This window comes from Coregonus clupeaformis, chromosome 2 (genome assembly GCF_020615455.1).
Source record: "Coregonus clupeaformis isolate EN_2021a chromosome 2, ASM2061545v1, whole genome shotgun sequence".
NCBI classification, from domain to species: domain Eukaryota; kingdom Metazoa; phylum Chordata; class Actinopteri; order Salmoniformes; family Salmonidae; genus Coregonus; species Coregonus clupeaformis.
The window spans coordinates 21,839,185-21,865,621 of record NC_059193.1 but is presented as its reverse complement, the minus strand read 5'-3'; the positions used below and the strand labels follow the sequence as shown (position 1 = coordinate 21,865,621).

At 44.0% G+C, this 26,437-nt stretch overlaps 1 protein-coding gene across 2 annotated transcripts in view; it reads left to right on the top strand.

The window, feature by feature from the left end:
* The first annotated feature begins 8,387 nt into the window (after positions 1-8,387).
* The window catches only part of LOC123493088 (glutamine--fructose-6-phosphate aminotransferase [isomerizing] 2-like), a 36,343-nt gene continuing 18,293 nt past the window's right edge, over positions 8,388-26,437 (top strand). For both annotated transcript variants that reach the window (XM_045226952.1, XM_045226951.1), the window contains exons 1-7: positions 8,388-8,556; positions 11,673-11,780; positions 13,071-13,175; positions 13,894-14,019; positions 14,692-14,750; positions 23,519-23,653; positions 25,527-25,588. In XM_045226952.1, coding sequence (XP_045082887.1) covers positions 8,550-8,556; positions 11,673-11,780; positions 13,071-13,175; positions 13,894-14,019; positions 14,692-14,750; positions 23,519-23,653; positions 25,527-25,588 — 602 coding nt within the window. In that variant the 5' untranslated portion in view covers positions 8,388-8,549. The remainder of the gene's footprint in view (positions 8,557-11,672; positions 11,781-13,070; positions 13,176-13,893; positions 14,020-14,691; positions 14,751-23,518; positions 23,654-25,526; positions 25,589-26,437) is intronic.

Sequence of the window (26,437 nt, the reverse complement as noted above, 5' to 3'; positions counted from 1 at the left end):
ATAGTCTCATTACTACCTCGTACCCCCGCACATTGACTCGTTACCGGTACTCCTTGTATACAGCCTCGTTATTGCTATGTATTGTGTTACTATTTTCTGTTAGACATTTTTTATTTTAAACTCTGCATTGTTGGGAAAGGGCTCATAAATAAGCATTTCACGGTAAAGTCTACACCTGTTGTATTCGTCACTTGTGTCAAATAAAATGTTATTGATTGATTGACATACAGACACACACTCAGCATACACTACAGTAACATAGCACATATACCCTAACACAGAACGCACTCACTGCAAGCACCTGCCTGCATATAAGAAATCCTTATACACAAAATATGCCCATCACCTGATAGACTCTAGATCTTGAATAACTGTGAATACATAACCAGCTGAACTTGGTGGAGTGTGATAATGTTTTGTGAGAAGGTCTCTGTGGATGAGGATTACTTTCCATTGACTGAAGGATGGGGCTCTCGTACTGTACATTACAGCACTGAAGACAGACACCCTCATCTGCTCCGATCTCTCTCTCTCACTGGAACATTTCTGGGCCTTCCTGAGATGGCATTACGTAAATGTTTTATGACAGGGTAGGCCACCTGTGAAATGAGGCCTGATTCCTGTAGTGTGAGAGGCTATCGTCTGGACTGGGTTAGGGTATGGGTCATGGCCTGGGTCGGACATAGCGCAGAAAGGCGTGTGACTTGGCTGGACTCGCACAAATTCCTCAAGCAGAGTCAGAGGGGATGATGTGGTCAGACAGAACCGTGCTAGTGCGGATCTCACTCTCCTCTCTTTCTCTCTGTTTCTCTCTTTTCTAAATGTCTCCCTTGTTTCTGTCTCTCTCTCTCTCTCTCTCTCTCTCTCTCTCTCTCTCTCTCTCTCTCTCTCTCTCTCTCTCTCTATCTATCTCTCTCTCTCTCTCTCTCGCTCTTTCTCGTTCTTACACTTTCTGACCACTGTCTTTCTGTCATTGTTTATAAGAATTTGTTAATAATGGACCTGCCTAGTAAAACAAAGGTTACAATAAATAAAATTCAATTTTTTCCATCTTTATTTTAAGTGCTATTTATTTGTACAGTGTTAATATTAGAACACTCTTAGTCTCAGTAAGAGTTGAGACACAATCCAGAGACTTCCCATCATACTATAATTGAGACATCATGTGCACTGAACTAAACTAATACCTGACATTTTGCATCAAAAAGAGCCAAAGGCATAATTAAAACACTTCCATGGAGGTAAAAGTTCCTGGAAGCACATTTTCCATCATCAGTGATGTTATGAAGAACAAGGGAATGTATCTTGTGATTAGTTGTGAAATGAATTTTATATGGAAAGTCCTTAAACATCCTCATTACCATCATCATCATTCTCATCCTCATCATCATTCTCATCATCATGCTCATCATCATCTTCCTTCTTCCCCTCATCATCATCATCATCATCCTCCTCCTTCCCCTCATCCTCATCATCACCCTCATCCTCATCTTCCTCCTCCTCCTTATCATCATCATCATGATCTTCCTCCTTCCCCTCATCATCATCCTCATCATCAATATTATTCGATGTCCTTGCACATACGTTGGTCTAGTTCTTGTGGCAGTTTTGTTCGGCGACCCTAGCCGGCTGGACTGACCACCTGGCAGTCAAACCTGGGTTGTCAAGACCATGTTAGTACTCATAGCTAAGGCTCGGGTCTCTAGGTCTCAGACGAGATCACTCATCATGCAAGCATAGTTCACTGAACCACCTCCGCAGAGCTACAGATATTCAGAGCAACTAGCCCAGGCATGCAAATCTGCCCTGCCAATGGAGTCTATAGTCCAGTCCAGTCTTTATCAGACTGACTCAACTTCTACCGAGAATGACTCAACTCTTACTGAGAATGACTCAACTCCTACCAAGAATGACTAAACTCTTACTGAGAATGACTCAACTCCTACCGAGAATGACTCAACTATTATAGAGATCAACTCAATGCCAACCAAGACTGACTCAACTTCTACTGACTCAACTTACATCTTATCCAGAGCGACTTACAGTTAGTGAGTGCATACATTTTCATACTGGCCCCCCATGGGAAACCAACCCACAACCCTGGCGTTGCAAGCACCATGCTCTACCAACTGAGCTCCAGGGGACTACTGAGACTGACTCAACTTATACTGAGACTGACTCAACTTATACTGAGAATGATTCAACTTATACTGAGACTGACTCAACTCCTACTGAGAATGACTCAACTTCTACTGGCTCAATTTCTACTGAGACTGACTCAACTCCTACTGCGACTACTGAGAATGACTTCTAACTGAACTCCTACCAAGAATTACTCAACTCTTACAGAGACTGATTCAACTTCTACTGACTCAACTTCTACTGAGAATGACTCAACTTCTACTGAGAATGACTCAACTTCTACTGAGAATGACTCTACTTCTACTGAGATTAACTCAACTTCTACTGACTCAATTTCTACTGAGACTGACTCAACTCCTACTGCGACTGACTCAACCTATTGAGAATGACTAAACTCTTACTGAGACTGACTCAACTCCTACTGCAAATGACTCAACTCTTACTGAGATTGACTCAAGTCTTACTGAGACTGAGAGCGTCCTAATATGGACACCGTACATCTGCTCCCTCTGCTCCCTCTGTCTCTCTACACACTAAGAAAATAGGGTTCCTCAAGGGTTATTTGAGAAGGGCGATGGTTCTATGTGGAACCATAATGACTCAAAGAACCCTTTGAGCACTTCAATGGTTATTTGCAGTTCAGAAAAGGGTTCTTTCCTCTTTTAGTGATAATTAAAATGTAGGGGTGGCGGCTCATTCAAATATTTTGGGGCGTGGTTTGCACACAGCTCTTTTTGTGGAACCATGAGTGAGAGTGTCATTCCAGTTCATGCAATCTGTTGTGTTATGTGGCTACAAGTTTATTTAAACTAAGGCCAGTGATGGTATCTTGTGAAAAACTCTCACATTGCCTTGTGTCAATTGAGAACAGTTGACTAAATCAGTGGTTCTTAATTCTCTCCTCAGGGACCCCCAGCTGTTCCAGAGCCAGCACACCTAATTCAACTTGTCAGTTAAAACAATAACAACAATACAGAATTTTAACAATATAATATGGCTAACCAGAATAAAAAGTTATGTGTGGTTCTTCAAATTGATCTACAAATAACTTTTGAGATTAAGAAAATGTTTTTTTATAGAATTATTCTCCATAAAAGTTCTATAAAGAACCATAAAACAAAACTGTTCTATATAGCCCCAAAAATGGTTGTAACCATAACGGACCTCTTTTTCGGTGCTACATATAACTTTTTATTAAAGGTTCTTTAAAGAATCTTAGTAAAGGGTTCTTTACAGCACCATACAGGTTCCATTTAGAACCTAATGAGCATGGTTCTTTATATAACCTTTTAAAAAAAGGTTCTATATAGCACCAAAAAGGGATCCGCTATGGTTACAAGCCAAATAACCCTTATTTGGCACTATATAGAACCATTTTCTTTGTGTGTATTCTTCCCTCTGACTCTCTGTTGTTACGGGAGGGGATCGCAGTTCCGGAGCGACCCACTAGGTGTCATACTCCAACAACCTTAGGCACCTCCTCACACACAGTAGGGACTAATCATCTTCCTATTGGTGTCACCTGTGTCTATCTGATTCACCTGTGTATTTATGCCCTCACTTCCCTTTTTTCCCTTGCTCAGTTTTCTCTACTAGTTTCACTATGCCAAGCAGTACTAATCAGTGTCTGATCACGGGACGTATGGACAGGCACGTGCGAAGTGTTCTCTGTAGCTCAATTGGTAGAGCATGGCGCTTGTAACGCCAGGGTAGTGGGTTCGATCCCCGGGACCACCCATACGTAAAAATTTATGCACACATGACTGTAAGTTGCTTTGGATAAAAGTGTCTGTTAAATGGCATATTATTATTATAAGTGTTCTCCCTGTTTATTTATTATTTCAGTCATAGTTAGTATTTTGTATTTTTGTCTGTCTGCCTGTTTTTTGGAGTCTTATTTGCTCCGCCTTTCTTTTTCGTGTGAAGTCTGTTATTCTGTATCCTGGCTTCGGGACCATCAGTAAAGTAAAGTAAAGATCATTGTTTCACCATCTCTGCCTACTGCCTATTGTCTAACCTGCACCGCACCTGGGTCACACCTCACACCAACCCTTTCATCTGTTCTGACTGTCTCTACCCTCCACTCCTCTCTTGATAAACTATTAATCAAACAGTACTGTGGACAAACATCGCTTTGCATCACCTTAACAACAGTTTATATAGACGATTTATCACTACAATTCCTGTGTTATACAGCCATACACATTTAATATGTGCAATAAAGCTCAGTTACTGTGTGCACAATCAACCCACTCCTAAATAATCAATGCATGCCATTCATCCCTCTGTATCCACTATCATATATTTAAATTGGGCCATCCCTTGGTGGATGTTTCCTTATATCTCCCTTTATTTGTTGCTAAATGATTGTGAGTAATTACTCTCAAGGTCCTCCCTTGGCCTACAAAGTTATAAAGCCACGTCAAGATTGTAAATTTACAGGGATTGGGACGATATCAGTACCCCACTGACAGTAATGGTATGATAAAGACTGGACTGGACTGGACTATAGACTCCATTGGCATGCTTGGCCTAGTTGCTCTGACTATCTGTAGCTCTACGTAAAGTTGAGTGGAGGTGGTTCAGTGAACTATGCTTGCATGATGAGTGATCTCGTCTGAGACCTGAAGACCCGAGCCTAGGCTTAAGCTCTGTAGAATAACATGGTCTTGAGGTGTACAACCCAGGTTTGACTGCCAGGTGGTCAGTCCAGACTGCTAGACTCGCCAAACAAAACTGCCACAAGAACTAGACCAGCTTATACAGTAGCTTGCGAAAGTATTCACCCCCCTTGGCATTTTTCCTATTTTGTTGCCTTACAACCTGGAATTAAAATTGATTTTTTGGGAGGTTTGTATCATTTGATTTACACAACATGCCTACCACTTTGAAGATGCAAAATATTTTTTCTTATGAAACAAACAAGAAATAAGACAAAAAAAACAGACCACTTGAGCGTGCATAACTATTCACCCCCCCCCCCCCCCTCATGGGGTATATACACTGCTCAAAAAAATAAAGGGAACACTAAAATAACACATCCTAGATCTGAATGAATATTCTTTACATAGTTGAATGTGCTGACAACAAAATCACACAAACATTATCAATGGAAATCAAATTTAACAACCCATGGAGGTCTGGATTTGGAGTCACCCTCAAAATTAAAGTGGAAAACCACACTACAGGCTGATCCAACTTTGATGTAATGTCCTTAAAACAAGTCAAAATTAGGCTCAGTAGTGTGTGTGGCCTCCACGTGCCTGTATGACCTCCCTACAACGCCTGGGCATGCTCCTGATGAGGTGGTGGATGGTCTCCTGAGGGATCTCCTCCCAGACCTGGACTAAAGCATCCGCCAACTCCTGGACAGTCTGTGGTGCAACGTGGCGTTGGTGGATGGAGCGAGACATGATGTCCCAGATGTGCTCAATTGGATTCAGGTCTGGGGAACGGGCGGGCCAGTCCATAGCATCAATGCCTTCCTCTTGCAGGAACTGCTGACACACTCCAGCCACATGAGGTCTAGCATTGTCTTGCATTAGGAGGAACCCAGGGCCAACCGGACCAGCATATGGTCTCACAAGGGGTCTGAGGATCTCATCTCGGTACCTAATGGCAGTCAGGCTACCTCTGGCGAGCACATGGAGGGCTGTGCGGCCCCCAAAGAAATGCCACCCCACACCATGACTGACCCACCGCCAAACCGGTCATGCTGGAGGATGTTGCAGGCAGCAGAACGTTCTCCACGGCGTCTCCAGACTCTGTCACATCTGTCACATGTGCTCAGTGTGAACCTGCTTTCATCTGTGAAGAGCACAGGGTGCCAGTGGCGAATTTGCCAATCTTGGTGTTCTCTGGCAAATGCAAAACGTCCTGCACGGTGTTGGGCTGTAAGCACAACCCCCACCTGTGGACGTCGGGCCCTCATACCACCCTCACGGAGTCTGTTTCTGACCGTTTGAGCAGACACATGCACATTTGTGGCCTGCTGGAGGTCATTTTGCAGGGCTCTGGCAGTGCTCCTCCTGCTCCTCCTTGCACAAAGGCGGAGGTAGCGGTCCTGCTGCTGGGTTGTTGCCCTCCTACGGCCTCCTCCACGTCTCCTGATGTACTGGCCTGTCTCCTGGTAGCGCCTCCATGCTCTGGACACTACGCTGACAGACACTGCAAACCTTCTTGCCACAGCTCGCATTGATGTGCCATCCTGGATGAGCTGCACTACCTGAGCCACTTGTGTGGGTTGTAGACTCCGTCTCATGCTACCACTAGAGTGAAAGCACCGCCAGAATTCAAAAGTGACCAAAACATCAGCCAGGAAGCATAGGAACTGAGAAGTGGTCTGTGGTCACCACCTGCAGAACCATTCCTTTATTGGGGGTGTCTTGCTAATTGCCTATAATTTCCACCTGTTGTCTATTCCATTTGCACAACAGCATGTGAAATTTATTGTCAATCAGTGTTGCTTCCTAAGTGGACAGTTTGATTTCACAGAAGTGTGATTGACTTGGAGTTACATTGTGTTGTTTAAGTGTTCCTTAATTTTTTTGAGCAGTATATGTCTATAAGCTTGGTACATCTAGCCACTGGGATTTTTGCCCATTCTTCAAGGCAAAACTGCTCCAGCTCCTTCAAGTTGGATGGGTTCCGCTGGTGTACAGCAATCTTTAAGTCATACCACAGATTCTCAATGGGATTGAGGTCTGGGCTTTGACTAGGCCATTCCAAGACATTTAAATGTTTCCCCTTAAACCACTCGAGTGTTGCTTTAGCAGTATGCTTAGGGTCATTGTCCTGCTGGAAGGTGAACCTCCGTCCCAGTCTCAAATCTCTGGAAGACTGAAACAGGTTTCCCTCATGAATTTCCCTGTATTTAGCGCCATCCATCATTCCTTCAATTCTGACCAGTTTCCCAGTCCCTGCCGATGGAAAACCATCCCCACAGCATGATGCTGCCACCACCATGCTTCACTGTGGGGATGGTGTTCTTGGGGTGATGAGAGGTGTTGGGTTTTTTCCTTGATGGCCAAAAAGCTCAGTTTTAGTCTCATCTGACCAGAGTACCTTCTTCCATATGTTTGGGGAGTCTCCCACATGGCTTTTGGCGAACACCAAACGTGTTTGCTTATTTTTTCTTTAAGCAATGGCTTTTTTTCTGGCCACTCTTCAGTAAAGCCCAGCTCTGTGGAGTGTACGGCTTAAAGTGGTCCTATGGACAGACACTCCAATCTCCGCTGTGGAGCTTTGCAGCTCCTTCAGGGTTATCTTTGGTCTCTTTGTTGCCTCTCTGATTAATGCCCTCCTTGCCTGGTCTGTGAGTTTTGGTGGGCGGCCCTCTCTTGGCAGGTTTGTTGTGGTGTCATATTCTTTCAATTTTTTAATAATGGATTTATTGGTGCTCCTTGGGATGTTCACATTTCAGTTTTTTTTTTATAACCCAACCCTGATCTGTACTTCTCCACAACTTTGTCCCTGACCTGTTTGGAGAGCTCCTTGGTCTTCAAGGTGCCGCTTGCTTGGTGGTGCCCCTTGCTTAGTGGTGTTGCAGACTCTGGGGCCTTTCAGAACAGGTGTGTGTATATATACTGAGATCATGTGACAGATCATGTGACACTTAGATTGCACACAGGTGGACTTTATTTAACTAATTATGTGACTTCTGAAGGTAATTGGTTGCACCAGATCTTATTTAGGGGTTTCATAGCAAAGTGGGTGAATACATATGCACGCACCACTTTTCCGTTATACATTTTTTAGAATTTCTTGAAACAAATTTTTTTTTTCATTTCACTTCACCAATTTGGACTATTTTGTGTGTGTCCATTACATGAAATCCAAATAAAAATCAATTTTAATTACAGGTTGTAATGCAACAAAATAGGAAAAACACCAAGTGGGATGAATACTTTTGCAAGGCACTGTATGCAAGGACATCAAATACTATTGATGATGATGGGGAGGAGGAAGATGATGAGGATGAGGATGAGGAAATGTATCAGTTGCAGAACCTTTTAAGTATGCCTTTGGCTCTTTTTGACTATGTTAAGATTCAGGTATTAGTTTAGTTCAGTGCACATGATGTCTCAATTATAGTATGATGGGAAGTCTCTAGAATATGTAAGGACAGGTTTACAGTAAAACTTGAGTGATAGGAAGTAGTCCACATTACAGTATAAAGTTGGTGTAGGTTACAGTGAAAGGGTGGTTTCCCTAGTTGCCTTGGAGACGGGGCCGGGGTGCAGCCCGCGCTTGCGGAAACTGCCTTTAAATAAGTGGTGTGAGTGAGAAGTTTTACACAGTTCCATTTGGATTCTACTCGGGAACTACAGACAGTAGTAACGGGGTAAACTACCACGAACCGGCCGTCGCCCTGAACAGTATCCAGTTGGGACAAGACAATCAGAACCATGTGTGGTAAGGCGGATAGGGCTACATCTTTTACTGTGCATCATGGAAATGGCAACCTGGATAGCCTAATCAGGAGACAGATTACGCATTATGCATAAACATTACGGTAGGCTAGTCTAGTTTAGGCTACTACTAGTATTGGAATCTGACCTAATTATTATGTATGTTGTTGTAGGCTTTTTTAAACCAGTCTGTTCAGACAGTTTGTGTATGTGCGTCACTGAATGCGGAATGAGGTGTCATTCTTGTAGGCAATTTACATGTCAGTGTAGGGATTTTTTAAAATATATATAAATATAAACCTTGATTAAATGTAAATATAAGTTGTATTACAACTAGTAATAAAAATGGAGGTTATTACAGTGTTCTGCTGCGGTCCTCAGTACCATATATTGGTGGGACTCTGATCCTTCCGCGATAGATTCCATGCATCCTGAATAGGATGTTGAGCTGCTACGTAGCCTATGCTTAAAGATGTAGGTGTCATCCGAGTCGTTGGACTCTAGGCCTATGCACATTTCTGTTGCTGAAATATGATTATGCATTATCATGCAAATGTAGGATTATATACTATTTAAATACTTTTAGTTTAATAGTAATAATAACAATTTTACCCCGAGGTGAGTAATATAAGCAAAGCTTTACAGCAGACACTATATCTAGGTCGACCAGTTTGCTCTTCTCGGCAACTCTTAGAAAAAAAGGTGCTATCTAGAACCTAAAAGGTTTCTTCGGCTGTCCCCATAGGAGAACCCTTTGAAGAAGTATCGCCTTTTCGTTCCAGATATAACTATTTTGGGTTCCAAGGATAACCCTTTCCACAGAAGGTGAGGGTTCTACCTGAAACCAAAAAGGGTTCTACCTAGAACCAGAAAGGGTTCTACCTGAAACCAGAAAGGGTTCTCCTATGGGGACAGCCGAAAAACCCTTTTGGAACCCTTTTTACTAAGAGTGTACCTGGGTGAGGCGAACATTGCGCAATGTGCTCCGCTAAATGGCCACCTTAAACCAACCTCCCTCCATCGCAGCGCGCAGACTGGGAACTTTAATTGCACACATCACACATCACGGACCCCCTTTGAGGCACTCTACAGAGCATAATGTGTTATGTTTTTATCAGAACCCCGGCAATATAGTGCACCAGTGGTTCCTAACCCTTTTCAGTTCCTAGTACCCCTGGTTGGGAACAACTGTAGTACACTGTAATGGTTTGCTCATTGAGACAGGCCCTTTACATCCTATTCAGACAGCACCAAATATTCTGTAAATGCTACCATTATTTCCCCAGTTGGCTAGGGACTAATTCATTGATATACAATTTTTAAAATGATATTATAATTTCATTTCACTTTTATGCTGCCCCAGTTGGCTGGGGCGGCAGGTAGCTTAGTGGTTAAGAGCGTTGTGCCAGTAACCGAAAGGTCGCTGGTTCTAATCCCCGAGCCGACTAGGTGAAAAATCTGTCGATGTGCCCTTGAGCAAGGCACTTAACCCTAATTGCTCTGGATAAGAGCGTCTGCTAAATGACTAAAATGTAATGTCAGTAACCCATCTGCATAGGCCACTGTTTCCAGTATATTATAGAGGATTATATTCCCAAACACAGGAAGAGAGGATTATGAACTACAACAAACAAATGTTGGGTTACTGAGTGACACTTTATCCGTCTCTGTTCTCAACTTCTTACACTACTTTGCTGAGAGTTTTATTCTATATTTGAATAAATACACTGTAAAACATATATAGTACAAGCCTCCTCAACTCATCAACTGTTTGCTGCACCATAGCAACAGAATAGGATTTACACCCTTTGCAAACAGAATATAGGACGTATTGTAACACGACTATGGGAAATGACAGCCCAATCCCTAACTCAACAACCCAGTACCGAATGTACAATCTACAATAGACCTACACACTGCTCATTTCAGTAAAATAACTGATAAAAAGGCTCAAGTTGAATATGAAGATCGAATAACGAAAGGGAGGGTAAAAAAAACAGTGAAAAGACGAGAGCTGATCTGTGTCTATCTCTGTATCTCTGTCTCTGTCTGTCTCTCTGTCTGTCTCTCTCTCTCTCTCTGTCTGTCTATCTCTGTCTCGCTGTCTCTATCTGTCTCTCTGTCTGTCTATCTCTGTATCGCTGTCTCTGTCTGTCTCTCTGTCTGTCTCTCTGTCTGTCTGCCTCTCTGTCTGTCTATCTCTGTCTCGCTGTCTCTGTCTGTCTCTCTGTCTGTCTATCTCTGTCTCGCTGTCTCTGTCTGTCTCTCTGTCTGTCTATCTCTGTCTCGCTGTCTCTGTCTGTCTCTCTGTCTCTCTATCTGTCTCTCTGTCTGTCTATCTCTGTCTCTGTCTGTCTCGCTGTCTGTCTGTCTCGCTGTCTATCTGTCTCTCTGTCTGTCTATCTCTGTCTCGCTGTCTCTGTCTGTCTCTCTATCTCTCTGTCTGTCTCTCTGTCTCTGTCTGTCTCGCTGTCTGTCTGTCTCGCTGTCTATCTGTCTCTCTGTCTCTGTCTGTCTCTCTGTCTGTCTGTCTCTCTGTCTGTCTATCTCTGTCTCGCTGTCTCTGTCTGTCTCTCTGTCTGTCTATCTCTGTCTCGCTGTCTCTGTCTGTCTCTCTGTCTGTCTATCTCTGTCTCGCTGTCTCTGTCTGTCTCTCTGTCTCTCTGTCTGTCTCTCTGTCTGTCTATCTCTGTCTCTGTCTGTCTCGCTGTCTGTCTGTCTCGCTGTCTATCTGTCTCTCTGTCTGTCTATCTCTGTCTCGCTGTCTCTATCTGTCTCTCTCTCTGTCTGTCTATCTCTGTCTCGCTGCCTCTGTCTGTCTCTCTGTCTCTCTGTCTGTCTCTCTGTCTGTCTATCTCTGTCTCTGTCTGTCTCGCTGTCTGTCTGTCTCGCTGTCTATCTGTCTCTGTCTGTCTCTCTGTCTATCTGTCTGTCTGTCTGTCTGTGTCTGTGACTGTCTCTCCTCTCTCTCTCTCTCTCTCTCTCTCTCTCTCTCTCTCTCTCTCTCTCTCTCTCTCTCTCTGTCTCTCTCTCTCTCTCTCTCTCTCTCTCTCTCTCTCTCTCTCTCTCTCTCTCTCTCTCTCTCTCTCTCTCTCTCTCTCTCACTTGGCCTCATTGCAGGGATCTTTGCCTACCTCAATTACTGTGTGCCTCGCACCAGAAAGGAGATATTTGAGACGCTGGTGAAGGGACTGCAGAGGCTGGAGTACAGAGGCTATGATTCAGCAGGTAAATAAATAAATAAATATGTTTTATTTTCGCATACACCAGATAGGTGCAGTGAAATGTGTTGTTTTACAGGGTCCGCCATAGTAGTACAGCACCCCTAAAGAAAATTAGGGTTAAGTGCCTTGCTCAAGGGCACATCGACAGATCTTTCACCCTGAACACACACACACACACACACACTCTACTAATGTATCCAGTCTTACTGTGTAACTATACAGACAGTGTTATGGCACAACTCAACTATGACTAATCATAGTAAATCACTGTTACATCATAAAACCCAAGGACTACTGATTTCTGCTCTTTGTGCTTCGGGCCGGTTAGACCGTATTGGTGCATGCTCTGTGTGGTCATACTGAAGCTATGGTATCTAATCACTTACAAGGCAGCTGAGTGCTGCCAGTTACTGTCAATTATAGATCATCCTGATGAGTGCATTGTAGATCTAGGTCCAGGAATCAGGGCTATGTTGACAGACAGACAGGACAGGTACGATTAGGTGAGTTGTGCACATCTGATTACATGCTTCATATGAAACTGGGTGTGGGCACTCCATCTAGCTGTAATACCTTATTACTTCCACTATCTGATCATAGCTACAGCTAGGGGTTGATTTGGGACAGGGCATCGGTCAGCAACGTTCAGATAAGTCTGATGAGTTGAACTTATAACAGAGAAGGTGGTAGTAGTAGAGAGCCCTCATGTGAGGAGAGAATCTGTAGCCTTTAATCCTGTTCTGAGCCTCACCGTACACCAATGATATCTGCCTCACTGGTATTTATTATTGCTTTGACATTCCTCCAATGGCATATTCCAGAGTCCACAGACACGCATGAACACTCCCCCCATATTTGTTTATCATGGAACACATATGCCCTTTCATGGCCGGTAAAACCCATATGCTGCACACACACACACTCATTACCTGTCATTCTATTTGAGCTCGTTAAAATTCACAGGGGTTCCACAGTAATCAGCTGGTTGATATTCACAGGGGTTCCACAATAATCAGCTCTTTGCTCTAAATTAACAACTTAACTCTTCCCTGAATTATCTCAGGGAAGATAATTAAATCACATTAAAAGGTTTTAAATGGATTAGGATTTGGAGTCTTTCAAACAAGCTTTCACATTGTCATGACTACTGTCTCAGTTCTCAAGTTGACCTGATTCATTGATTAGCCTTGCAGCGTACTAGCCAGCTAATATAGACTGCAGTGATGATGATTGGTTTATGGTTGGTATTGGTTTACATTTGCCTCATTAGTTTTTCTGGTTTTTCTGGTTTCAGGCATAGCTGTGGACGGCAACAAGAAGACGACAGCAGAAGACAACAGCAACATTGTTCTCATAAAGAAGAAAGGCAAGGTCAAGGCCCTGGATGAAGAGCTCTACAGTAGGTTCCATGACTACCTGCATCCATCACATTCCTTTTCTCCAGTGTCAGTATTATGTGTTTACAAAGTATTCTATAGTCTGTAGCTCTCTTTCTTCTTGGTAACTCCTGTCTTCTGTCCTTCTGCCTAAGGACCCTTTCAGTTCACTTCCCTCCTTCTTTGCCATAACCAATACCTCTCTAATGAAAGAGGCGACAGTGTAGGGTTATGGTAAGGGTAGCCTCTGCCGAGTCCTCAAGAACCGGATGTTCCGGTTTTCAGGGGAAATGAAAAGAGATTATGTGACGCGACTTCCGTTTTTAGACGTTAACAAGGCGACACCACAGAGTTTCTAAACCTAAGTACTATACTGTCTTTGGCGATACTCCATCTTAACTCCTCGTCCTCATTTACTGGATTGGTTGAATAGTGCAGAAGAGAACCTCCCCAGACAGTTTTTTTCTTCTCGTCAAGACCAGTATATAAGGGGATCTAGTTTCAGGCGTTTCTTTCACACCTACTACGTTAGGTTATGCTAAGGGTTTATGGTAAGACTTCTGAGCTGAATTACACTTCCGTAGTCCTCTGTTAGCTTCACCCTTTATCACAGTGCTTTATAATGTACCTTTATTGACCGATGCAATGTCGCTCCCTTTCATGTTACTGATCAGTCATTGACATATATATAATATCACATGCTCATGGCATCGATCAGTTCTTGATGTGTCTTGTGAGCAGAGAAAGACGGCATGGATCTGGAGGCGGAGTTGGACACACATTTTGGCATCGCTCACACACGCTGGGCTACCCACGGTGAACCCAGTGCCCTCAACTGTCATCCCCACCGCTCCGACAAGAACAACGGTAACACACACTACACACACTACACACATACGCACTCATGCCATACATACATACACCCACCCACTGCTCTGCCACATAGGTTTCTGGAATGGAGGTGAGCTAGCTTTTTTTCTGGTTACTGATTGTCCAGAGATGTCACTGTGTAGTTACCGGTACACCTCACAGACTGTGACCAGCCCACCACCTCTGTGACCAGGCCCTGCCTCCCCTTCACCGTCTCTATTGTAGGGAGGGTCTCGAGGAGCTTGTCTCTTATACAGGGAGGCCTCAGTGAAAGAAGTAATTATACACATCCAGACATAGTACATGAGATACGCCAGACAGACAGAGGACAGACAGACAGAGGCCAGACGGACAGACAGAGGCCAGACGGACAGACAGAGGCCAGACGGACAGACAGAGGCCAGACGGACAGACAGAGGCCAGACGGACAGACAGAGGCAGGCCAGACGGACAGAGGCCGGCCGGACGGACAGACGGACAGAGGCCGGCCGGACAGAGGCTGGCCGGACAGAGGCAGGCCAGACAGAGGCAGGCCAGACGGCCAGACAGACAGACAGGTTCTACTTGAGTTGACCAAAGCCATGTCCTTCCTCAGGCACACATTATCATATTAAATATGTTTTGGACAGTATCTTCACTGTATTCTCTCTCTGTCTCTCTTTTCCCCAGAGTTTGTTGTCATCCACAATGGCATCATCACCAACTACAAAGAGTTAAAGAAGTACCTGGTAAGTCCTACCCTACCTCTCCAGTCCCCCGTCTGTGTTTCTGTAGTTTCACTCTATTTCAGTATAAATGACTCCACCATAAACTTCAGCCTGTTTTGGGTCACACCCTTGGTTAAGGTCCGAGATATGATCAGAAGTGTTATAGGGTTTCAAACATTCTGTCATGCAAAGCTTTCCCTTTGACAATCTTAGGCCTGGGTCCTTTGTGTAGGGCTTTTTGACTGTTGCACTATTCTATACAAATGCAAGTGAATTGAAATGGAATTGACAAAGTGGCAATGGGCAATGTTTGCTTTAGGCAGAAGTCATACATAGGCTATGTAGAAATCCTACAACGTATTTGTTCAGTTACCCTCTATATTGTGGACTTCACAGCGTGAGCAGCGCAAGTGATTTAAATAAGGAAGGGAGTTCGTAAAATTGTTGTTTCGGTTATTTCTAATTGTACTATATCACTGTAGACCCCCCAGGCTAGCTAAACCTGCCTTAGATAGCTCCTTTGCCCCTCCCCCAATACACGCGGAGACCGACTCAATTGATGCCTCCAGCGATGCTATCTCTTTCATTGTTACTCAACGCTTAGGTTTACCTCCACTTTACTCATATCCTTCCATATCCTTGTCTGTACATAATGCCCTGAATCTTTTCTATAACACCCGGAAATCTGCCCCCTTTATTCTATGTACCCAACGCACTAGAAGACCAGTTATTAAAGCCTTTAGCCGTATCCTTATTCTAGTCCTCCTCTGTTCCTCTGGTGATGTAGAGGCTAACCCAGGCCCTGCAGCCCTCAGTATCACTCCTACTCCCCAGGCGCTATCATTTGATGACTTCTGTAATCGCAAAAGTCTTGGTTTCTTGCACATAAATATCAGAAGTCTACTTCCTAAGTTTGAGTTATTCACTGCGTTAGCACACTCTGCCAACCCTGATGTTCTAGCAGTGTCTGAATCCTGGCTCAGGAAGGCCACCAAAAATTCTGAAATTTCCATCCCCAACTATAACATTTTCCGTCTAGATAGAACTGCCAAAGGGGGTGGAGTTGCAATCTACTGTAGAGATAGCCTGCAGAGCTCTATCATACTATCCAGGTCTGTGCCCAAACAGTTTGAGCTTCTACTTCTAAAAATCCACCTTTCCAGAAATAAGTCTCTCACTGTTGCCGCTTGCTACAGACCCCCCTCAGCCCCCAGCTGTGCCCTGGACACCATATGTGAATTGATTGCCCCCCATTTATCCTCAGAGTTTGTACTGCTTGGTGACCTAAATTGGGATATGCTTAATACCCCAGCCATTATACAATCCAAGCTAGATGCCCTCAACCTCACGCAAATTATCAACGAACCTACCAGGTACAACCCTAAATCCGTAAACATGGGTACCCTCATAGATATCATCCTGACTAACATACCCTCTAAATACACCTCAGCTGTCTTCAACCAGGATCTCAGCGATCACTGCCTTATTGCCTGCGTCCGTAACGGGTCCGCGGTCAAACGACCACCCCTCATCACTGTCAAACGCTCCCTAAAACACTTTAGCGAGGAGGCCTTCCTAATTGACCTGGCCCAGGTATCCTGGATGGATATAGATCTCATTCCGTCAGTAGAGGATGCCTGGTTGTTCCTTAAAAGTAATTTCCTCTCAATCTTAAATAAACATGCCCCATTCAAAAAATACAGAACTAAGAACCGATATAGCCCCTGGTTCTCCTCAGACTTGACTGCCCTTGACCAGCTAAAAAACATCCTGTGGCGTACAGCATTAGCATCAAATAGCCCCCGCGATATGCAACTTTTCAGGGAAGTTAGGAACCAATATACACAAGCAGTCAGGAAAGCAAAGGCTAACTTTTTAAAACAGAAATTTGCATCCTGTAGCACTAACTCCAAAAGTTTTGGGACACTGTAAAGTCCATGGAGAATAAGAGCACTTCCTCCCAGCTGCCCACTGCACTGAGGCTAGGAAACACTATCACCACCGATAAATCTACAATAATCGAGAATTTCAACAAGCATTTTGCTACAGCTGGCCATGCTTTCCATCTGGCTACCACTAACCCGGCCACCAACTCTGCACCCTCTGCTGCAACTTGCCCATGCCCCCCCCGCTTCTCCTTCACACAAATTCAGACAGCTGATGTTTTGAAAGCGCTGCAAAATCTGGACCCCTACAAATCAGCTGGGCTAGACAATCTGGACCCTTTCTTTCTAAAACTAGCCGCCGAAATTGTCGCTACCCCTATTACTAGTCTGTTCAACCTCTCTTTCATAACGTCTGAGATCCCCAGAGATTGAAAGCTGCCGCGGTCATCCCCCTCTTCAAAGGGGGTGACACTCTAGATCCAAACTGCTACAGACCTATATCCATCCTGCCCTGCCTTTCAAAGTATTCGAAAGCCAAGTTAACAAACAGATCATCGACCATTTCGAATACCACCGTACCTTCTCCGCTATGCAATCCGGTTTCCGAGCTGGTCACGGGTGCACTTCAGCCACGCTCAAGGTCCTAAACGATATTATAACCGCGATTGATAATAGACAGTACTGTGCAGCCGTCTTCATCGACCTGGCCAAGGCTTTCGACTCTGTCAACCACCGCATTCTTATTGGCAGACTAAATAGCCTTGGTTTCTCAAATGACTGCCTCGCCTGGTTCACCAACTACTTCTCAGATAGAGTTCAGTGTGTCAAATCGGAGGGCCTGTTGTCTGGACCTATGGCAGTCTCTATGGGGGTGCCACAGGGTTCAATTCTTGGGCCGACACTTTTCTCTGTGTATATCAATGATGTCGCTCTTGCTGCTGGTGACTCTCAGATCCACCTCTACGCAGACGACACCATTTTGTATACATCTGGCCCTTCATTGGACACTGTGTTAACAAACCTCCAAATGAGCTTCAATGCCATACAACAATCCTTCAGTAGCCTCCAACTGCTCTTAAACACTAGTAAAACTAAATGCATGCTTTTCAATCGAACGCTGCTGGCACCCGCCCACCCGACTAGAATCACCACTCTCGACGGGTCTGACCTAGAGTATGTGGACAACTACAAATACCTAGGTGTCTGGTTAGACTGTAAACTCAACTTCCAGACTCACATAAAGAATCTCCAATCCAAAGTTAAATCTAGAATCGGCTTCCTATTTCGCAATAAAGCCTCCTTCACTCATGCTGCCAAACATGCCCTCGTAAAACTGACTATCCTACCGATCCTTGACTTCGGCGATGTAATTTACAAAATAGCCTCCAACACTCTACTCAGCAAATTGGATGTAGTCTATCACAGTGCCATCCGTTTTGTCTCCAAAGCCCCATACACTACCCACCACTGTGACCTGTACGCTCTTGTTGGCTGGTCCTCACTACATGTTCGCTGTCAAACCCACTGGCTCCAGGCCATCTATAAATCACTGCTAGGCAAATCCCCGCCTTATCTTAGCTCATTGGTCACCATAGCAGCACCCACCCGTAGTCTGCGCTCCAGCAGGTATATCTCACTGGTCATTCCCAAAGCCAACACCTCCTTTGGCCGCCATTCCTTCCAGTTCTCTGCTGCCAATGACTGGAACGAATTGCAAAAATCTCTGAAGCTGGAGACTCTTATCTCCCCTCAATAACTTTAAGCATCAGTTGTCAGAGCACCTTACCGATCACTGCACCTGTACACAGCCCATCTGAAATTAGCCCACCCAACTACCTCATCCCTATATTGTTATTTATTTTGCTCTTTTGCACCCCAGTATCTCTATTTGCACATAATCTCTTGCACATCTAGCATTCCAGTGTTAATACTATTGTAATTATTCTGCACTATAGCCTATTTATTGCCTTACCTCCATAACTTGCTACATTTGCACACACTGTATATATATTTTCTGTTGTATTTCTGACTTTATGTTTTTAACCCCATATGTAACTCTGTGTTGTTTTTATTGCACTACTTTGCTTTATCTTGGCCAGGTCGCAGTTGTAAATGAGAACCTGTTCTCAACTGGCTTACCTGGTTAAATAAAGGTGAAATAAAAAATAAAAAAAATAAAAAAAATCTAAATAGTTTTCAATATAAACTTTCTATGCCCAAACTCAGAATCACTTGGGCTCTCCAAAAATAATATGGTTGCTGTGATAGAACATTTATTTTGATTGGCGATTCTCTCTCTTGCCTCGATTTTAACGCACACCCCTTTCAAGTCCCACTTTCTCATAGTCGTGTGATTCACTCAGAATTTGAATTGATTGTGATGTCACTCAGGTTAGGACTAGATAGACCTCTACTGGTATTACTAGTTACCACTCCTTATTATTGTGGTATAGAATGTTGTTACCCATCCCATTGCAACTACACTGAGTATACAAAACATTAAGAACTCTTTCCATGATATCCAATCCAATCAAATCAAATTGTATTTGTCACATGCGCTGAATACAACAGGTGAATACAACCTTACAGTGAAATGCTTACTTACAAACCCTTCACCAACAATGCAGTTTTAAGAAAAATAAGTGTTAAGTAAAAAATATAAATAACAAATAATGAAAGAGCAGCAGTAAAATAACAGTAGCGAGGCTATATACAGGGGGTACCGACACAGAGTCAATGTGCAGGGGTACAGGTTAGTCGAGGTAATTGAGGTAATGTGTACATGTAGTTAGAGTTAAAGTGACTATGCATAGATAATAAACAGAGAGTAGCAGCATTGTAAAAGAGAGGGTGGGGACAATGCAAATAGTCCACTTAACCCTACCCATGCCCATGCCAAATCTTTACCAGGTGAAAGCTATGATCCCTTATTGATGTCACTTACAATAAAACATCAACCTGCGAAAGTTGCTGGGAAAGTAGCGCTGTTTCTGCCCCAGCCATGACTGTACTATACATGCTGTAAACTACAAAGGGAGAAGCCAAATTCTGAACCATGCCCTTCTTAAGGAAGTACTTTGATGTTGTTTACCCCGTTCTTTTCCCCCATTTGACCATATCTCAGCTATTACCAATGGTATCAGTAATTATTAGCAATTAATTTATCATAAGCAGTTGATATGCTATGACAGTTAGTCAATATGGTATGTACTAATTCATTTTGTATCTGTGTTCTGTCTCACTGGTTTCTTGTGGCAGGTGAAGTCTCAATATGTACTAAAATACACTGAGTATACAAAACAGCTCTTTCCATGACATAGACTGACCAAGTGAATCCGGGTGAAAGCTATGATCCCTTATTTATGTCACTTGTTAAATCCACTTCAATCAATGTAGATGAAGGGGAGGAGACCGGTTAAAGAAGGATTTTTAAGCCTTGAGACAATTGGAGACATGGATTGTGTATGTGTGCCATTCAGAGGATGAATGGGCAAGACAAAATATTTAAGTGCCTTTGAACGGGGTATGGTAGTAGGTGCCAGTTGCACCGGTTTGTGTCAAGAACTCCAACGCTGCTGGGTTTTTCACGCTCAACAGAGGAGTTGTTAGTTTAGTCTAGAGGAGTTGTGATGCTAGAGGAGTTGTTATGCTAGAGGAATTTGTTATGCTAGAGGATTTGTTATGCTAGAGGAGTTGTTATGCTAGAGGAGTTGTTATGCTAGAGGAGTTGTTATGCTAGAGGAGTTGTGATGCTAGAGGAGTTGTGATGCTAGAGGAGTTGTGATGCTAGAAGAGTTGTGATGCTAGAGCATTTGTGATGCTAGAGGAGTTGTAATGCTAGAGGAGTTGTTAGTTTAGAGGAGTTGTTATGCTAGAGGATCTGTTATGCTAGAGGTGTTGTTATGCTAGAGGAGTTGTTATGCTAGAGGAGTTGTTATGCTAGAGGAGTTGTGATGCTAGAGGAGTTGTAATGCTAGAGGAGTTGTGATGCTAGAGGAGTTGTGATGCTAGAGGAGTTGTTATGCTAGAGGAGTTGTGATGCTAGAGGAGTTGTTATGCTAGAGGAGTTGTTATGCTAGAGGAGTTGTTAATCTAGAGGAGTTGTTATGCTAGAGGAGTTGTTATGCTAGAGGAGTTGTTATGCTAGAGGAGTTGTGATGCTAGAAGAGTTGTGATGCTAGAGCATTTGTGATGCTAGAGGGGTTGTTATGCTAGAGGAGTTGTTATGCTAGAGGAGTTGTTATGCTAGAGGAGTTGTAATGCTAGAGGAGTTGTTATGCTAGAGGAGTTGTTAATCTAGAGGAGTTGTTATGCTAGAGGATTTGTTATGCTAGAGGAGTTGTTATGCTAGAGGAGTTGTTATGCTAGAGGAGATGTTAGTCTAGAGGAGTTGTTATGCTAGAGGAGTTGTTATGCTAGAGGAGTTGTTATGCTAGAGGAGTTGTGATGCTAGAGGAGTTGTGATGCTAGAAGAGTTGTGATGCTAGAGGAGTTGTTATGCTAGAGGAGTTGTTAGTCTAGAGGAGTTGTTATGCTAGAGGAGTTGTTATGCTAGAGGAGTTGTTATGCTAGAGGAGTTGTGATGCTAGAGGAGTTGTGATGCTAGAGGAGTTGTTATGCTAGAGGAGTTGTTATGCTAGAGGAGTTGTGATGCTAGAGGTGTTGTGATGCTAGAGGAGTTGTGATGCTAGAGGAGTTGTTAGTCTAGAGGAGTTGTTATGCTAGAGGAGTTGTTATGCTAGAGGAGTTGTTATGCTAGAGGAGTTTTTAATCTAGAGGAGTTGTTATGCTAGAGGAGTTGTTATGCTAGAGGAGTTGTAATGCTAGAGGAGTTGTTATGCTAGAGGAGTTGTGATGCTAGAAGAGTTGTGATGCTAGAGCATTTGTGATGCTAGAGGAGTTGTGATGCTAGAGGAGTTGTTATGCTAGAGGAGTTGTTATGCTAGAGGAGTTGTTAGTCTAGAGGAGTTGTTATGCTAGAGGAGTTGTTATGCTAGAGGAGTTGTTATGCTAGAGGAGTTGTAATGCTAGAGGAGTTGTTATGCTAGAGGAGTTGTTAGTCTAGAGGAGTTGTTATGCTAGAGGATTTGTTATGCTAGAGGAGTTGTTATGCTAGAGGAGTTGTTATGCTAGAGGATTTGTTAGTCTAGAGGAGTTGTTATGCTAGAGGAGTTGTTATGCTAGAGGAGTTGTTATGCTAGAGGAGTTGTGATGCTAGAGGAGTTGTGATGCTAGAAGAGTTGTGATGCTAGAGCATTTGTGATGCTAGAGGAGTTGTGATGCTAGAGGAGTTGTTATGCTAGAGGAGTTGTTATGCTAGAGGAGTTGTTATGCTAGAGGAGTTGTGATGCTAGAGGAGTTGTGATGCTAGAGGAGTTGTAATGCTAGAGGAGTTGTTAGTTTAGAGGAGTTGTTATGCTAGAGGCTTTGTTATGCTAGAGGTGTTGTTATGCTAGAGGAGTTGTTATGCTAGAGGAGTTGTTATGCTAGAGGCGTTGTGATGCTAGAGGAGTTGTAATGCTAGAGGAGTTGTGATGCTAGAGGAGTTGTGATGCTAGAGGAGTTGTTATGCTAGAGGAGTTGTGATGCTAGAGGAGTTGTTATGCTAGAGGAGTTGTTATGCTAGAGGAGTTGTTAATCTAGAGGAGTTGTTATGCTAGAGGAGTTGTTATGCTAGAGGAGTTGTTATGCTAGAGGAGTTGTGATGCTAGAAGAGTTGTGATGCTAGAGCATTTGTGATGCTAGAGAAGTTGTGATGCTAGAGGAGTTGTTATGCTAGAGGAGTTGTTATGCTAGAGGAGTTGTAATGCTAGAGGAGTTGTTATGCTAGAGGAGTTGTTAATCTAGAGGAGTTGTTATGCTAGAGGAGTTGTTAGTCTAGAGGAGTTGTGATGCTAGAGGAGTTGTTAGTCTAGAGGAGTTGTTATGCTAGAGGAGTTGTTATGCTAGAGGAGTTGTTATGCTAGAGGAGTTGTTAATCTAGAGGAGTTGTTATGCTAGAGGAGTTGTTATGCTAGAGGAGTTGTTATGCTAGAGGAGTTGTAATGCTAGAGGAGTTGTTATGCTAGAGGAGTTGTGATGCTAGAAGAGTTGTGATGCTAGAGGAGTTGTTATGCTAGAGGAGTTGTTATGCTAGAGGAGTTGTTAGTCTAGAGGAGTTGTTATGCTAGAGGAGTTGTTATGCTAGAGGAGTTGTTATGCTAGAGGAGTTGTAATGCTAGAGGAGTTGTTATGCTAGAGGAGTTGTTATGCTAGAGGAGTTGTTAGTTTAGAGGAGTTGTTATGCTAGAGGAGTTGTTATGCTAGAGGAGTTGTTATGCTAGAGGAGTTGTTATGCTAGAGGAGTTGTTATGCTAGAGGAGTTGTGATGCTAGAGGAGTTGTTATGCTAGAGGAGTTGTTATGCTAGAGGAGTTGTTATGCTAGAGGAGTTGTTAGTCTAGAGGAGTTGTAATGCTAGAGGAGTTGTGATGCTAGAGGAGTTGTTATGCTAGAGGAGTTGTTATGCTAGAGGAGTTGTTATGCTAGAGGAGTTGTTATGCTAGAGGAGTTGTAATGCTAGAGGAGTTGTTATGCTAGAGGAGTTGTTAATCTAGAGGAGTTGTTATGCTAGAGGAGTTGTTATGCTAGAGGAGTTGTGATGCTAGAGGAGTTGTTAGTCTAGAGGAGTTGTGATGCTAGAGGAGTTGTTAGTCTAGAGGAGTTGTGATGCTAGAGGAGTTGTTAGTCTAGAGGAGTTGTTAATCTAGAGGAGTTGTTATGCTAGAGGAGTTGTTATGCTAGAGGAGTTGTTATGCTAGAGGAGTTGTTATGCTAGAGGAGTTGTTATGCTAGCTAAAGGAACATCTGGGAGTGCTGCTTCAGTAAGCTTGTAACATTCATTCTGATCCCCACCCTCTTTCAGAACTCCAAGGGCTACGAGTTTGAGTCAGAGACGGACACAGAGGTCATCCCTAAACTGATAAAATATGTTTACGACAACCGTGAGAGAGACGACCTGTCCTTCTCTACGCTGGTGGAGCGGGTCATTCAACAGCTGGTGAGTACTGGGACACCTCAACACTGTACCAATATGTTATTACTATGGTACTACTAAGTAAGGTACTTCTGTTACTACTACTGCTACTACTACTGTTGCTGCTACTACTATTACTACTGCTACTACTACTACTGCTACTACTACTATTATTAATACTACTGCTACTACTACTATTACTACTACTATTACTACTGCTGCTACTACTACTGCTGCTACTACTACAACTACTACTGCTATTACTACTACTACTACTATTACTACTAAACAAAACAATTAATTGCTTGACAAAATAACAATAACCCCCTTAGATTCCATCTGGCGCTATGATGAATGCCAGTTTTAAAACAGCATTGTAAGATGGGGATGTTTTTAACAACAGCAGAGCAACAATCTCCCCCAGTTCCTCTCGATGATGTCATCATACCATACCCCTGTCCCGTAGTTCTATGTCAAAGAGGGGGTCATTGAGTCCAATCTGGCCTAAAATTTGACCCCCTCCCATCTTTCTCTGTTCAGCCCAGTATGACGTTACTTCACTTTCCATCCCATTAATAGTGTTACATCATCGCCAAAACAGTCATCATGGTAACCGCCCTAACAACATCTTTAGTGACATCACATCTGTATCTGGAGACCAGGAGCGAGACAGACTAACTTACTTTTTCACCAACTAGATTGTCCAGTCATTTTCTCTCTCTTTCTCTCTGTCTCGCTCAGTTCTTAACACACTCTTTTGTGTTTAATGTTGTTGAGTTTTGTCTTATTGGAGCCCGTCCCAGCTCATGCCCATCTCCCCTCTCCCTGGCTCATCTCAGCCCCATCTCCCCTCTCCCTGGCTCATCTCAGCCCCATCTCCCCTCTCCCTGGCTCATCTCAGCCCCATCTCCCCTTTCCCTGCCTCATCTCAGCCCCATCTCCCCTCTCCCTGGCTCATCTCAGCCCCATCTCCCCTCTCCCTGGCTCATCTCAGCCCCATCTCCCCTCTCCCTGGCTCATCTCAGCCCCATCTCCCCTCTCCCTGGCTCATCTCAGCCCCATCTCCCCTCTCCCTGGCTAATCTCAGCCCCATCTCCCATTTACATTTACATTTTAGTCCCCTCTCCCTGGCTCATCTCAGCCCCATCTCCCCTCTCCCTGGCTCATCTCAGCCCCATCTCCCCTCTCCCTGGCTCATCTCAGCCCCATCTCCCCTCTCCCTGGCTCATCTCAGCCCCATCTCCCCTCTCCCTGGCTCATCTCAGCCCCATCTCCCCTCTCCCTGGCTCATCTCAGCCCCATCTCCCCTCTCCCTGGCTCCCTGTAAAAGCTCAGAGTAGCTTACAGCTTCACAGGGTTTGGGCTAATAGAAACCAGACCAGAGCACACCCCTTACAGTCTAAAGACCACTGCCTCCCATCTTTTTCTCCTCCTCATCCTCCTCCATCTCCCTCTCCCCCTCCTCTCCCCTCTCTCCGCCGTCTCCCTCTCCTCTCCCCTCTCTCCTCCGTCTCCCTCTCCCCTCTCCCTCTTCTCTCCCCTCTCTCCTCCATCTCCTTCTCCCCACTCCTCCCACTCCTTTCCCCTTTATCTCCCCCCGCTGGTTTTATACAATAAGGGTCTTATTCCCCCTTAGCTTCCCTAAACATCCCCCATCCCTCCCTCCCTCACACCCCCACTACTACACAGATTAAAAGACTATCCAAAAACAGACAGGGAATTTTTATGTTGCTTTTTAAGCTCGCTGTCTGTCTGTTCGACTTCTACATTTTCCTCCCATGTATTTAGTCTTTTTACAATTCCTTCTCATCTTCATCCTTCTTCTCCTCTGGCATCATCTTCATCATCATCATCATGGACGCTAACATATTCTCTCCTCTTTGGCATCCTGTTTTAGGAGGGGGCCTTCGCTCTGGTGTTCAAAAGCCATCATTTCCCCGGAGAAGCTGTAGCCACCAGGTCAGTATCCACGTCCACTCACCCACACGTCTCGGTCTGTCTGACTAACGTATGAACACATGATAGAAAAAATGATCAAGACCCATTGGCATTGACTCATCGTCTATTGCCATAATAAATCAATAAAACCTGACTATATATAGCCATATATTGATCTTCAGATTGTGTGTCTCTGCCTACGTCTATTCCATCTATTCCATGGGTCACGTATGATGACTGGAAGTTGGAACAGTCAGGGTTTACAGGAAAGGGGTGGACGTGTGTGTGAGCGGTTAAGAGCGTTGGGCCAGTAACCGAAAGGTCGGTGGTTTGAATCCCCGAGCCGACTAGGTGAAAAATCTGTCCTTGATGTGCCCTTGAGCAAGGCACTTAATGCTAATTGCTCCTGTAATATGCTCTGGATAAGAGCATCTGCTAAATGACTGAAATGTAAATGTTAGTTTGTGTGCCTCATGCATACTTGTGTGTGTGGTACTGTATAGAGAAGCAGTGTGACTTTGAGACCCAGACAGGGGGAGAAAGAGAGGAGTGTGGTCCAGGTTCAGTCACTCCTTGCAGGGCCTCTCTAAGGCTGGCTGCTGGCCTCCTGCCTGGCTCTACTCTACTCTCTGTGACTCATTAAATGAAGGCTCTGCTCTGTTTCCTCTTGCTTCTCAGGGAAAAAACCCTGGCCAGCACCTATCACACTCAATCACCTCTGATCTCTTGATTTCTCTCTTGATTTCTTCAATTATTTCTCTCTGTTTCCTTGTTGGTAGACTGAGGGAAAGAGGGTGAGGCGAGGGCTGTTGTTGACCTATGGTTTATAGTACACAGTAAAGAGGATGGTTGGTTGGTGCTGTTGCCAGC